The sequence below is a fragment of the Homarus americanus genome, unplaced genomic scaffold (assembly GCF_018991925.1).
Source record: "Homarus americanus isolate GMGI-L3 unplaced genomic scaffold, GMGI_Hamer_2.0 scaffold32929, whole genome shotgun sequence".
Taxonomy (NCBI): Eukaryota; Metazoa; Arthropoda; class Malacostraca; order Decapoda; family Nephropidae; genus Homarus; species Homarus americanus.
This window is the reverse complement of record NW_024737097.1, coordinates 18,037,255-18,053,041: the sequence shown is the minus strand read 5'-3', so window position 1 is coordinate 18,053,041 and position 15,787 is coordinate 18,037,255. Positions and strand designations below refer to the sequence as shown.

Below are 15,787 nucleotides of genomic sequence, written 5' to 3'. Positions count from 1 at the left end.
TGTTCATCTGGTATCTGGTTTCCCTGTTTACATCTCCTATACTGAGTACATGTTCTCCTCTCCGTCTCCTCACCTCTCCTCTCCTCTCTCCGTCTCCTCACCTCTCCTCTCCTCTCCTCTCTCCGTCTCCTCACCTCTCCTCTCTCCGTCTCCTCACCTTTCCTCTCTGTCTCCTCGCCTCTCCTCTCTCCGTCTCGTCACCTCTCTTCCCTCCGTCTCACCTCTCTTCCCTCCGTCTCCTCACCTCTCCTCTCTCCGTCTCCTCACCTCTCATCTCTCCGTCTCCTCACCTCTCCCCCCCATAGGTAGACAGAAGAGAAGGTACTGTCATCCTTTGGTCAGACGGTCGGTTCTGCTGTTGGAAATTGAAAGTAGACATTTGATACCACTTCTATCACGGCCTGTCCTGGGGATGGTGTGACGGTATACGAGATTTTTTTCTGTTTTTTTTCTTTCTGTTTTTCGGAGTTTTTTGTGTTTTCTTCCTCCGGTTGTGTTGAATGAGGGATGTGGTGGTGGTGGTGGTGATAATGAGTTAGGTGACCACACCCACACACACTCACACCCACACACACACACACAATAGACCGCTCATCATCCACGCCTGAAAACACATCCACTAAAGCCAAGGGCGGCATCTTAATACAAAAATACATACATGCACACATACATACATACATACATACACACATACATACATACATACATACATACACACATACATACATACATACACACATACATACTAGTAATACATGTTCACTACAACACCAGTACTACATGTTCACTACAACACTAGTACTACATGTTCACTACAACACTAGTACTACATGTTCCTACAACACTAGTTCTACATATTTCACTACAACACTGTTCACTACAACACTATAGTTCACTACAACACTAGTACTATTCATGTTCACTACAACACATGTTCACTACAACACTAGTACTATACATGTTCACTACAACACATGTTCACTACAACACTAGTACTACATGTTCACTACAACACTAGTACTATACATGTTCACTACAACACATGTTCACTACAACACTAGTACTATACATGTTCACTACAACACATGTTCACTACAACACTAGTACTATACATGTTCACTACAACACTAGTACTATACATATTTCACTACAACACATATTCACTGTAACACTAGTTACTACATGTTCACAACAACACATATTCACTACAACACTAATTACTACATATTTCACAACAACACATGTTCACTACAACACTAGTACTATACATATTCACTACAACACTAGTACTATACATGTTCTAACAACACATATTCACTACAACACTAATTACTATACATGTTCACTACCTTTTATATTCACTACAACACTAGTACTACATGTTCACTACAACACTAGTACTATACATGTTCACTACAACACATGTTCACTACAACACTAGTACTATACATGTTCACTACAACACTAGTACTATTCATGTTCACTACAACACATGTTCACTACAACACTAGTACTACATGTTCACTACAACACTAGTACTATGCATGTTCACTACAACACATGTTCACTACAACACTAGTACTACATGTTCACTACAACACTAGTACTACATGTTCAGTACAACACCAGTACTACATGTTCACCACAACACTAGTACTACATGTTCACCACAACACTAGTACTACATGTTCACCACAACACTAGTACTATACATGTTCACTACAACACATCTTCACCACACACAAGCCCTACACTATAACACAAAAGTTTCTCATTACTATTTGAAACAAACACAAATTCCAACCTAACTAAACAGGTATTTTATTCGTTCAACCCCAAATTTTGAGTTGAGGTCCCTGGGTCTTGGGAAGTGATCGGCCAAAATATTAACATGGAAGCTGTGCGCGATCTGTACTGGGACGAGGTGGAGAATCTGGTTCAAAACAACATTTGCGTTTTAGGGACAGGAACACATGGCACAGCCTACTTAGTTCGGTGGGGTGGGGAGACGGCAGTCCTGAAGGTTGCCCATAAGTCTCATGCGGTAAGAAGTTTTTGGCAAGAAACTGAAGCCTTGCTTCGTCTCGACGGGGCCGGTGGAGCACCAAGGGTCACCGGCTTCTGCAATGATCCACCAGCTATTCTGCAAGAGTTCAAGGGCCTCGTCACCTTGGAAGACATCTTAAATCAGCTACATGACGAGCGGGAGACTCGATACAACTTGATAGAGGTGGGTCTGCGGATCGGGGAGCAGCTCGAAGACTTTCACCGATCTGGTCTCATCCACAATGACCTAAAGAGAGACAACATCCTCGTCAACGGGTCACCATCCAACCCACAAGTCAGTATCATTGACGTGGGTCTGGCCTGTTACTCACACGAGAACATTAGGTGTAACAGTGATCCCAACAAATTCCCCTGGATGGCCCCCGAGGTGTGTCTGGGCCAAGAGAGCACCAGGGCCTCGGACACATACTCCTATGGGGTTTTATTGTCCAAGTTGGCCGTTAAGGCACCCGGCTACCACCCAGACGTGTTTGCCCTCGCCCTCCAAGCCACGGAGTACAACCCTTATCACCGCATATCTCTGCCGAACCTTCTTCATCGTCTCCGGGGACTCCTTCGCCACAACCAAGTAAACGTCACGCAACACCCCATCCAAGTTGTTATGCCTCAGCCCCGGTATATACTCCCACCTATGCCACGACCCACCCAGTACCTGGTCTCACTGTATCAGGTCAACTGAGTGGCGTCTCTCTTATGAAGTTCAAGCTCCTTATAAGTGCTGTGTTAAGTTTATTCTTCACCCAAACTGTAAAACCCAAATCCTAACACACACCATCTCTTAAAAAATATCTTTTGTCTAGGTATTAATATACAGTATCTTCTAATACCTTCTTTATATACCCTCTTTTATTGTACCGCCAAAACCGTTTATTATGTAGATAGATAAGAAATTACCATTGCAAAAAATATGTTTGCAAACTAGACATAATCCTGACAGCTCTGTCCTCTTGTTCCACCTTACCCATGTTATACTGCTTCCCTCCCTTTCCACATTTAGTTTTTTTTTTTAAATTTCCTCTGTAAATTATGTATACTGTATACCCTGTACTTATAATATAAATGTAAAAAAATAAAAATAAAATAAATATCGAAGTGATAACAGTGGTAACATGTTATTACCACCATGCTATATGAACTATTCCAGATGATACTAAATGTTACATAATACTTCCTTGAGATAAATGTACAGTATATATCAGGGGCAGGTCAGGCTCTTAACTGGCTCAGCCATGTTAATATTGTGATTTTTTTAATCGACTCTGTATCTGTGTTCTTCTGGCTAAATAAACTGTTTCAATATCAATATCTTACACACACACACACATTATAAGGTACAGTCGCTAAAACAACTATTTGTGCAGGTGGGGGTCGTTATGCTCCGAAATCTTACGTGCTACTAGTGACAGCCATCATATACCAAAACTTACCGTCCATGGTCTCATAGTTTCCCACAAAGTATGCACAGATAGTTGTTTTAGCTACTGTATAATTGCATCTATCTATATAAAACAAAGATGTCTGTGTGTGTGTGTCCGCACGAGAATCTCGGAACTACTTTACCGATCTGTAGTGATGCTGGTTTACCAATTCCTACTCCCTTTTCCTTCTATTCCATATTCTTCCATCCTTTTTTCCTTATCTTCCCCATCCCCCCTTTCCCTCTCTTCCTCACCCCTATTTATTCTCCCCACCCCATCCCCTCCCCTCCCATCCTCTCCACTCCCTACCCTCGCCCAAATCAACCCTTTCCGTTTGCTCTCCTCCACTCTCGCCCTCCCTCCACCTCACCTCAGCTTACGAGACTACCGGAAGAACGTTGGTGTGTGTGAGGGAAGGAGAGTTGACCCCAGGCAGGTGCAACGACGAGGGTGAGGTGGGAGTCCAGCTGTCTCTCTCCAGCTTGGGTCTTCTTCTTCTTCTTCTTCTGTGGTAGAAGGTGGTAAGTGACTCATTGGTGGGAGTACGAGAGACCTATATGCAGAGAATTGTGTAAGGTGAAGCGCAGAAGCGTTTACAGTGCCCAACAGGGAAGCATGCTAAGTTCATGCTTGCCTTTATGTCTCATGAGTTAAGGGCGTAGAAGCCTGAAGAGTCAATGGCGTAGAAGCCTGAAGAGTCAATGGTTTATGTCTAAGCAAGTTATTGGAAGCTCCAACAACTTGTCCCTGAATACGAATTCGCAACTTTCGATTTACAGCAGATACGTATGTAAATGTTAAATCCAGGTGCTGGGGTCGAGAGATCAAGCATATATACTGGGAGATATAAACAAACTGAGTCCAGCAGCGTGGGTACACTGTTTACACACGCTTGGTGGTAGCAAACAACAAGAAATCCACACCAAATAAATTTTAACTTCTATTAAATTTTGTGGTTCTATATTGTGATTAACACTGAAAATTTACCGCATTTCTGTAAGGTCGAATTTATGGGCCATATTTCAAAGTTAGTGGTAATAATTTACAAATTCTACACAGGGAAATTTCTGCATCCAGAGTTTCTGTAACGTGGGGATACCTTATACAAGTATATTGTTTACCATCATTACTGAAAAAGATTATCATTCAGACTTCACTAAAAAATTTCTTCATTTAACACAGTTGACTAGAAATAATTATAGCCAGAATATTTTCATTTATTTATTGTAAAACTTTGCCACAACATGCCTGATGGCAACCAAGTCAAGAGTGTTGTGCCCATCCCCTAGTCTCTGCTGCATTTTCTAACCTGGCACCCTGGATTTGCAGTGGTGAGCAGGGGGAATTCCTGTTCTAGTTTTAACCAACAGCTACCATCAAGTAATCCTGGCTAATCCACACAAGCGTGGAAAATAGCTGTAAAATATTAATGATGATGATCTATATTGGGTGTAGTGTTTCTGAAGTAATTTCACAAATATTTCCAAGATGTTTCATTCTTATTGTGTGAATAGTTACATCTTTTGGGCAGTGACCATAAAAATTTATACAGTGTCTAGTCATGTTTTTATTTATTTATTTTTTACACATATAAGTTTTCTCCTGCATAATGTTGAGTGGCTGGAATCAAGTAGTAATAAAGGGAAGGAACCTGGATGCTCTGGCTTTAAGAGATACAAAACTGAAGGGCAAAGATAAATCCTTCATGCAAACTTCTCAATGTCCCAGAATGCTACAAACAGTTTACCATGTCCCTGAACACAATAATCATTCCTATCAACTCAAAAGCCAGTAAACTCAAGAGACAATAACATATGCCTCCTGAAAACAACAACTACTAACAGACAAAACAGCTATGAAAGTAAATTATAAATTAGAAACACAACCAATGATAAAATATCTTATTTCATATCCTTCTCATATATATATATGGGGTCATTAAAATCATTCTCAATATTTATGAACTTCAAATTCAAGTACAGGACTTGAAACAAATTCAAAGTACTGTATACAGCAAAATATCCAACAGTACGGTATTCCTAAAACCTTATAAATATGAGGAGCAGAATATAGTTATGAATTTAAGATCTGTTTTCCTACCTCTATTATTAGATATATAACAGAACAGTTTGGAAAACTAAATTTATAATGCAATTAAAATTTTATAATAAATTTATCTCCACGAGTCTCCACCTCCTTATGCAATTATTACCGCCAGGAGGAGAAGTTACTTCCACTGCAAAGAGAAAAAAACATATATTGTATATTCTGAAATTGTTATCACCATTCCACGAAAAGAAATCGAACATCTCATCAAAACCCCAAATCCTTCATGTCAAGTGTTAGAAAGTTTTTACTGCCATTGTAAGTTACTGCAATTATCTTTGTTCAGGCACTGATCCTCTGAGCTGTGGTGGTAGTTTAAGAACTGTGGGGCTTCCTAAATTTGACAACTATAATACAGTATAACTCCTTTTTAATAAACTATACAGTATTGTTAAACTCGACAATGTTTTAAGGTATTTTGTAAAGGTTTAAAGTACAGTAGATGAAAAGGTCGAACAACAAAAAATTCTGCACACCATACTGGATATTTAAGACATGAAGGATATGTAGGTTGGCAGGTAATTACCTCAGGGAGCAGTGATTCTGCCTTGCCAGCTAAGAGGATGTTTGGAAGTCCTATACATAATATTCAGTTCCTCTCTATAAACGTGGGTTGGTGGTAAGAAGGGCATCCAGCCATAAAACTTGTTTCAAATTTGCCTGGTGAACAGCAGATCCACACAAGTGTGGACTATGGTCATAAAATGGTGATGATGAAAAAATTATTTTATTTACCTTCCAAAACCACCTCCACCTGGTCCAAATGCACTTCCTTGCTGCTGCTGCTGTTGTTGCTGCTGCTGCTGCTGCTGCTGTTGCTGCTGCTGCTGCTGCTGGTTTGCAGATTGAGCTAACCCCCCAAAAGATGCTGTATTGTTCTGAGAAGAGAAACTGAAAAACAAAACAACAAAATTCACACATGAATAATCATATCTGCACTGTCTCATTCCCCCACTTGGGTTAGGGCAAAAGTGAAGAGCCTCCACATCACCATATAACAACGAAACTCCTTTGCTCTCTCTTTCCCCCTTTTTCTTAACCCTGTTCTCTCCTTACTGTATTGTGCCACTTTTTCCTGCCATAATGCAGGCAGTCATCGGCTAGAAATGCTACATTGCCTTTGTATATTGTCTTTACTATCCTCTCCTGTGCTATCTTTCTCACCTATACATACCATAAATTATCAGATTTAAAAAATACATACAGGTGTAACCTTATTAAATTCAAAGTGATACAGACTTAAATTTGCTGGATTTTCTAATTAGGTACTCTCTCATAATAACAGCAAAAACAAATCTCCTTTTGATAAGATGACTGGATATTATGACTATGTACAGTCTCGTTCAAGATTCTTCGAACACTGCTGGAGACAGCTGGCAACTCAAGGCCGTTCGTTTCCTATAGTACGTAGTAAAAATTATGAATAAATGTAAAAGTGATCAGTGATTGGTTACTTAGTTCCCCGTTGCTTAATTTACTGGTTGGGCTTTGGTGTTTCGTATTACATTATACTACGTAATATATAGTAGACAAACGGCCTTGAGTTGCCAGCTGTCTCCAGCAGTGTTCGAAAAATCTTGAACGAGACTGTACCTACAACATATACAAGTATAAAAAGCACAGTATCTGGCGGCAGTGGCGATTCTAGGAATTCCCCAATTTGCAATGAGGAAGCACCCAGGCACCAAAAAAGTTGTAAACTTACTGTCACTGAGTCCACAACCTATACTGCATGTACAGTACAGTCCACTTCACTAGTGCATTTACAGGGGCTTGTCAGGTTTTGTGCAGTGTGGAAGCCCAGTGTTTGTTTACATTCAACAGAAGGAAACTCGATATAGTAAACATACTGTGGAATCCAATTATAACAATATTAAAACAAATATCTCAATGATGATATGTGGAATGTTTATATGACGAGCACCTATAAATACACCAGTGAAGGGGACTGTACACGTGATATCCCTGTTGGCATTATACTGTTGCAGGAAAAAATGCCAGTGAGTTTGGAAAGAAAAATATACACATCTAAATTATTTTTCTATTAACTCTAACTGGCTGATGGCACAGGTTGCATCGCTAAGAGCCTGATATTCTCACAACCCCTCCAACAGGTTTCCATCATGTACAACCATGAAATGTTAAAAAGTAATTCATTGTTATTGATCCTTCAGTAATATAAAACCAAAAGGCCAAACCTCATGACACAGCTAGTATCATCAGCCACCAAACCAATGCAATTTGGAACAACCACTGAGAGGGTGAAGTTTGTCCAAATGTCGACAATGAGAAAGTGGTAATGTGATTATTACTTTACCTTCCAAATCCTGAGCCAGTTCCTGGTGATGAACTTGCTACTGATCCGAATGTCGATCCACCTGATGATGCAAAATTGCTAAAACCTCCACCTAAACATGAACAAATTAGAAAAATACTTTTAAGTTTCATTGCAACTTATATTGGACGAGTGCATAGTACTGCAATTAACCCTTAGGCCCCGGGTGACATTCCAGAACGTCCGACCAGCACCGGGTGACGTTCCAGAACGTCCAACCAGTCCCAGGTGATGTTCCAGAATGTCCGCCTATTCCCACCACTGTTTTTTTTTAATTATTTTTGGAAGTTGATTTTTCTCGATATTCCCACACGCAAGGGGGGGGGGTTACTGCCAGCAGCACCCTAACCCGGGGCTTAAGGGTTAAAAGAGAACTTCATCTAATATTCCCTTTTTTTATATTAACGACCAATATGGGGTCCTTATTCATAGCAGTGGTTCAAAGTTGACATAAAGCTGTTTTTAGAATCTGCAAGTGTATGTGTGGAAAGAGAAAAATTATAGTATGGCAGCTACAGATAGTAGCTAGTGGTGTTCATGATCATTCATAGCAACAGTACAGTACTGTTTTGTAAAAAAGATGTCAATGAAATTGCAATAACAAACACCAAGGATAAGATAGAATGTCATGGTCATTACATGGTCAAATCAAATTGCAGGAAAGGTTTTAACAGCAATTTGAGGTTAAAGAAACCTTAGGTATAAGCATTACACACCATTCCCTTGGTGACAGAAATTTAATGAAATGACCAACCATGCCACTAACTTTTCCATTTGGTAAGAAGTCCATGACACAAGCTGCATTATCTACTACCATGATGGAAGACCTTAGTAAACAGATGAATCATTGGTTAGGATGTGCAAATCTGTTAAGGACTTGTGAAAAACTGAGAAGCACAAATTTCAGTTATGGAGTATAATTTACAAAAACAATTTATTTACTGTCAATACAAAACAACAGTATAAATTCTAACAAATGACATAAAAAAATATATATACTGTATAGCAGCAAGCTATAAGGTATCTGAAAAACTAGCTTCTCAATTAACCAGTACCTCCAGGCCAATAAGAAATAATAAATAAAAAATTAAATAAATTCCCATTCCATTACCGAATTTGTCACATTACATAACCTACTTCTGGGGTAATATCAGTGGTTCAAGGTGGGTACATTACTGTTTTTGAGCCAATGCAGAAACAGCAGCTGTTAATAATGTATTTGTAGGACCAAACATTTGTATGACCCTAAGTACAAAAATGAACCTGGGTTGGGGAGATACTGTATACAGTATACATTCATGCCAACCAAGGTAAGGTTCTGTACATTGTTGAAAGCTTGCCTCTAAGATTCACAGTTGACATGTTACTTTTTATCCTATAGACTCAGAGTTAACATTGTTATACATTTAGGCTCTAAAACATTACTGTGTCATCTCTGAAGCCCTGAAATGGTACTTAAACATATGTTATCCCTTGCATTCAATCCATGTACCCTGTACTTGATTCATTATAATTACCTGGGGATCCTCCCATTGGAGTTGAAAATGTTGGTATGCCACCAAAAGTTGGAGAGTTACCAAATTTTGGAGGTGTACCAAATGCTGGAGAAGCACCAAAGGCTTGGGAACTGCCAAAGGCTGAGCCACCACCAAAGCCTACAGAAAAGGAAATTTAAAATCAATTCCATTTATCAATCTCTACCTATCACTGATCATTACAAAAAAATTATTTGCATGATGAATTGTGACTAGCAAGAAAAAGAAAGAGCACCTATGACAAAAAGAAAAAGGAGCAGTGATATAATGAATGGTGAATATGGTAAGATAAAGGAAAAGCAACTGTCAAGACATGAACAAAATAAAGGGGAGTAAAACTTGTTGTGTAGCCCCTATAGTGGGAAGGAGGAAGGAAAGGGACTTTAGATTTGTCTCTCATGGATTACTGTACTGCTTCTAAAAATTACCTGTTGGAGTCTGAGGTGATGTAACACCAAATCCACTCTGGTTAACTTGCCCTGCTCCAGTAGTGAAACTGCTACTATTTCCACTGCCAGTACTACCTCCAAATACACCAGTATTTCCAAAAGGACTATTGGTTGTACTTGTACCTCCAAACAAACCTGTGTATGAAAATTGCAGATGATTAACAGATGAGTAACTTTTCAAAGAACAACAAGTAATAAAAACTGAGAAGTGCAGACATGTGAAAAATATTAGAGCAGGAAATTTGATTGAAGCAGTGTAGCAAAAGCATTAAGTGGAGGGATACTCCTCAAAATTTTAATTCCAGTATCTATTGTCAGGTCTCCTGGCTTACCAAGCACATTAGATAAGTTGCAAAACAAAGTTTTATACAAAATCTTACAAAGTTACTTACTGTTAGTAGTTTGAGGTTTACTGGTTGGAAATGAGGTGGAACCAAAGACATTTTTGCTGGCACTATCTTCACTAGGTTTGCTGCCAAGTCCACTGAAGAAACCTCCTCCACTGTTTGTACCTGATAAAATACAAATTATATTACTGATGGATTTTCTAGAAAACAAAATCTGGAATTCCAGCACAGATGAAATGATTGGCTACAAAAAACTGTGGATTTGTGAAATGGATTGTTCAATAAATGAGGAAGGCACGAGGTCTTATGACTACACAACAATACAGTAAATCAAGAGTAAAGGGTTCATTCTCCAATTGATTTTCCTTTCTCAGGCAACATATATTGTACAGGAAAATACACTGAAAACCTTTATTGCCGATATCTTTTTAAATCATATGATATCTTAAAAAATAATAATAGGGCCATCTCCATCAATTAAGTTCCTTATAAATCTAAAAACACACACACAAAACAACCTAATATAAGCAGAACTCTAAAAGAATTCGTTACATCTACCGGTAATTGTACAAAATTATTGTTGAGTGGTTTTGTGAACAGACATATTACGAATGTGTAGCTCTGGGCTGTGCAAAGCAACAATGCTAAAACAAATATCTTATGGCATTGTTATGAAAGAACTCTGCCATATGTGATCCCTTGATCTCATGCCAATCTCAAGACCAGATAAATGAGGAAGGTACAATCAAGACAAGCCTAACTAGCCAGTGATAGAGAACTTTTGCTCAAAGACCTATAATTGAGCCTCGGAATAAACAGATACAATGGGAAAGATAACCAACAAGATTAAGGACACAGAACAGAAGAATGGATTTAAAGATATCTACATTGAACACATCGGAGGAGGGAGTGTGACTGGGCTGATAATACAGTTACTGCCCACTGCCTCAACACATATACCCGGTATTCACTTCCCACACATAGACACCCATCCTCTTCATTTTTCTTGTTTTACAGTTTTATATTATTATTATTTTTTATTCCTAAGCCACATTAGAGCATTGTACAGTAATGATGTTTCCACAACTTTCATAAGTTTCATTACAAATGGCAAAATGCAGCCATCTCACAGGCCACCTCATCCCTGGTTTTTCCCACCCCCTAATGAGTCAAGCTATTGCTAAACCAAATTTTGACCAAGCATTAAGTGAAAAAGGGTGTAAAAAAAAATTATATTGCTATAGCGAATTAACGCTAAATGAGGGATACCTGTATTCAACACCAGTCAACTACATAAGATATATCTAATGAAGGAGAGAAAGCTGTACAGTACTTTGTATCTACAGAGTTAGAGAAGGCAATTGACAGGGTACCACATGAGATAGGTCGTGAGGATTCTAAAGTGAAAGTACGGGTTCAAAAGGATCCGTCTTGAGCCCCCTTTTGTTTTATCATGGTGCTAGGTAGAGGCACTATTACAGGACTTTAGGACTGGTCTGCCCTGGAAGTTGTATGTTGACAACTTAGTGGTAATAGCATATACTGCAGTATTGAGGAGGCAGAGAAGAAATTTAAGGAATGGTAGGATGGAATAGAGTCAAATGGTTTGAGAGTGAATGTGGCAAAAACAAAGGTATTAATTAGTGCCATGAGTGAAGGACCCATGGTGGAAAGTGGATAATGGCCATGTGTTGCCTTTATAAAAGGTCTTGGCCTGAACTTTATATTACCAAAGATACTTAGGAAGCTTTACAAATGGACATATGAAAGTAATATACTGTAGTGGGACTTAAATGCAGTCTGAATTGAAATACAACTGATAAGTCCTAAGAGTGGAACAATGGAAGAAGTTCTCAAGACACTCACCTGTTCCAAAACCAGGAGAGCATCCAAACAGTGTAGAATCTGGTTTTGTTGTGCTGCAATAAAAATTAAGTTTAATGATTTTCAAAGTCCTGTACAACAAAATACACAAGCCTATACAATTCTATAATGAGTCTGACGTCTGTAATAATGAAGAGCAACATTTGTATGCAATTTCATATCTTGTACGATACAGAACTTTTTGTCCATTTATATTAGATGTTTCTCCCACTACCAAGATTATTAGCTTATCCAAAGATTCCTCCAAATATTATATATCCTTATATTCCTATTTCTAAACAACTTTTCCACAAAACTACTTTTCACTCTAACCTTCCACCATTTCATCAGGATTTTCCAATGTCTAATGACCATTAAATGTATTCATGTCTCTTTGTAATTACAGGAGTATACTGCAATAGAGTATTATTTCTCAAAGCTATACACAGTAATTTCCTTTCCTTGCATACATTTACCTCTCATGTGCAGTATAAATTTGTGCTTATCCCCCTCCCCTCATTTGTATCATCTTATGCCTTCCACAGTCAGCCCTCAAAGTAAATGATGTAAATTAGGCAAAAATATTAAGCAAAAAAATAAAAATAATAATAAAATATACGTATGTCTTATTTTTGTGAAAATAAAAACATTAAACTTAACAATCTGCACATGAATACATTTATTGTAGGTTAGTGGTTAAAATATGATGGAAACAATTATAAAGTCTTGTTATAATCACATAGAAAACTAAAGCAAAAAAAATCTAATGGCAACACTTATCTATCAATGTTTCATTTGTTGTACAGTACTTTGTTTTAAGAATTAACAAGCGTGAGTGAAATTGTAGTTATATAAAACAAAATGAGCTTTTCAGAACTTTGTCTATGCTATGGGGTTTTGTATACATGCAGTAAAAAAAAAAAAAAAAAAAGATGCAATGATAATAACAAATAAATTTCATATCTATTTAGTTGTTGTTAAATAATAATGTCTTGAAAATATTATGTCTTTAATCTTATTCTTTTAATAACACTAATATACACTCTCTTAAGGCTATATTACCTGGCTGTGGAAAATGGTGAAGCAGCTGCTGCCGAGTTCTGGCCAAATACCGATCCTTCACTTTTACTGCCGAATCCTGAACTTGTGATGGGCTGCGCAAATAAAGTTGATCCTGATGACTGAGCAGAAGTTCCAGTAAATATTCCTGTGCTTTTTGGTGGAGGACTACCAAATAGAGCACCACTTTGATCTGTACCACCAAATACTGATCCTGTTGTGGATGGGGCCCCAAATATTGATCCAGTCGAGCTTGGAGAGGTCTGACCAAATACAGAGGTAGAACCCTGAGTAGATGTCTGTCCAAAAGCAGAACCAACAGCTGGTGTTGTAGTAGTTGTGTTCAAGCTAAAACCACTGCCAGCAGAACTCAGAGAACTAAAGGCTGACCCTGAATTCGATGTTGTTGGGGCTCCAAAAGCTGAAGTTTGTCCAAAAGTAGTAGTACTGGTGCCAGAGGCAGCAGCAGCAGCTGTACCAAAGAGGCTGCCTGTGGATGATGGTACTGATGCTGCACTGGCAAACATAGTACCAGAAGATGGAATGGAACTGGTGCCTGAACTACCCCCTAACAACACTGATGACATACCAAACATGCTTCCACTTGCAGGTGTGGTTGAACTTGAAAATATGCCACTATCTGATGTAGCTGTTGTTGTTGTACTACTACTGGGAGTTCCTATACTAATTGTAGAAGTTGAAGGTGTGCCTCCTAAAATGCTTTCAGTTGAGGATGCAGTTGTACCTCCAAAGATACTTTTTGAAGATGTAGTTACACCTCCCAAAATACTACCAGATGCAGAAGTTGTTGTTGTTCCAAAGATACCCCCAGATCCTGTAGATGTAACTCCAAATAAACTAGGAGTACCTCCAAACAAACTCGCTGAGACAGCTGTTGAACTTCCAAACAAACTATTAACAGATGCAGGGTTTGAAAAAAGCTTTGGAGGTGCTGTGGATGTGCTGCTAGCAAACAAACTAGAGGATTCTGTCTCCTGAGTCTTTCCACTTACATCACTAGATGATGGTAACTCAACTGGATCATTACTGGTTACATTAACAACTTGTTCTTTGGAGTACAAAATGCTAGGGGTGGATGTAATTGTTCCCGATATCGAAGGAACTGGTAATGCTGCAGTAGCAGGTGATGTTTGTCCTTCAAGTATATTTGCAGCTGATTCTTCCTGTCCAACAGCATCACATCCACCTGAAGAGCCAGCATTATCAGCTACAATTGTTGCATTTGAGGCTGTATCTGAGTCAACTGATGTTGAAGAAGCCGTGTCAGATTCAACAATTGGTGCCGTTTCAATATTTGTAGAAAACAAACTAGTTGAGGTGGTTGTAGTTTGTAAGCCTGGACTTGTAAACGATATAGTTGTGACAACTGGGGAAGAAACAGAACCAACCTCAGCTGTTCCAGCAATCACACCACCAAAGATATTACCAGGCTTAGACAGCATTGCTGAAAATGATGAAGTTCCAGTTAGCGATCCTTCAGAGCTTGTAGTTGTTGCTGAGGTAAGCTGACTGCTGGGAGGTGTGGGTGACTTAAAAGAAAATGACATATTACCAGTTGGAGTGACTGAGGATGAAGGTTTGAAGGAAAACGTGCTGCTTGGCGTTACAAATGTCTGTGAAGCCTCAGTTGCACTAGTAGATTCAATTACAGTAGAAGGTAGTTTAAATAGTGAACTGGTGGATGTACACACACTTGGTGTCTTATCAGAAGAGCTTCCCACTGGAGTAGAAGAAAAGTTAGTGGTTGGTGGGGAAAAAGGTGTGAAAGAAATTGAGATAGAAGATGGTAAAGATGTTTTCAGTGAAGCTGATGACAGAGGTTTATGAGAGAACGCTGGCAAAGAAGGGACCACTGCATCTGCTGTCTGAACTTTTGTAAAATCTGATGTAGAATTTGCACCAAATGTATTCTTAAAAATGGGCTTGCTATCAGAAAGAGATACACTTGGAGGATTTGTGTCTCCAACTGTAGTGGTGGGTACCTTTGACACCAATGAAGACAATGCTAGTAATGGGCTTGCAGTTTTCATTCCAACTTCCACTTTATTGTCTGGGGTCTGAGGTGGAGTTATATCTTCATACTGAGGCTTATTTATACCGGTGACACCAATAGATTCGGTTCCATTTGTTTTTGAACCAGCACTTACACCGGTAAAGGAAAAACCAGGTGTTCCATTTCCAGGTATTGCAGAGAATGAAGCAACTTTTGGTGCTGCAATGGAGGTGGAGGGTACACTATCACTCAGTTGTGCTACAGGTACAAACTGACTTGATGTATCAGCAGTACACTCCTGATTTTTCTGTTTAGCTCTGGCAACCACAGTTTTCACTGGAGACATTTTAATAACTCGATTTGGAGTAGAAAATGTCTGGGGTCCAAAGGATGCCGACATGGAAGACTCTAGATTGCTTGAAAAAGAAGGTTGCGTATTGTGTAACACAGATGATATATCTGGAGATCCTTCATGACTACAAGATGAGGAAAGGCTTTCAAGAGAGTTGAGATCCATCTTGGGGAAGTTTGTACATTTCCTGTAAAAATAAACAAACTTTAAATATACTGGGGTCATACATGTCAAATGGCGAT

General features: G+C 38.9%; 2 protein-coding genes across 3 annotated transcripts in view; one reads left to right on the top strand and one right to left on the bottom strand.

Moving 5' to 3' along the window:
• Positions 1–1,891: 1,891 nt before the first annotated feature.
• Positions 1,892–2,746, top strand: LOC121873133 (tyrosine-protein kinase yes-like). The gene has a single exon (XM_042376448.1). The coding sequence runs from the start codon at positions 1,892–1,894 to the stop codon at positions 2,744–2,746; it is 855 nt and encodes a 284-aa protein (XP_042232382.1).
• A 2,293-nt stretch (positions 2,747–5,039) lies between these two features.
• The window catches only part of LOC121873260 (nuclear pore complex protein Nup214-like), a 31,781-nt gene continuing 21,033 nt past the window's right edge, over positions 5,040–15,787 (bottom strand). Inside the window, exons 14-21 of one of the 2 annotated variants that reach the window (XM_042376683.1) lie at positions 13,183–15,732; positions 12,124–12,176; positions 10,303–10,422; positions 9,890–10,045; positions 9,444–9,581; positions 7,909–7,999; positions 6,327–6,482; positions 5,040–5,721 (exon numbers count right to left, since the gene is read on the bottom strand). In XM_042376683.1, the coding sequence (XP_042232617.1) occupies positions 5,694–5,721; positions 6,327–6,482; positions 7,909–7,999; positions 9,444–9,581; positions 9,890–10,045; positions 10,303–10,422; positions 12,124–12,176; positions 13,183–15,732 (3,292 nt within the window). In that variant the 3' untranslated portion in view covers positions 5,040–5,693. The remainder of the gene's footprint in view (positions 5,722–6,326; positions 6,483–7,908; positions 8,000–9,443; positions 9,582–9,889; positions 10,046–10,302; positions 10,423–12,123; positions 12,177–13,182; positions 15,733–15,787) is intronic. The other variant, XM_042376685.1, reaches the window with a different exon arrangement.

Coding starts and splice junctions, on each gene's coding strand:
- LOC121873133 (XM_042376448.1), top strand. CDS start 1,892: ATGGAAGCTGTGCGCGATCTGTACTGGGACGAGGTGGAGAATCTGGTT.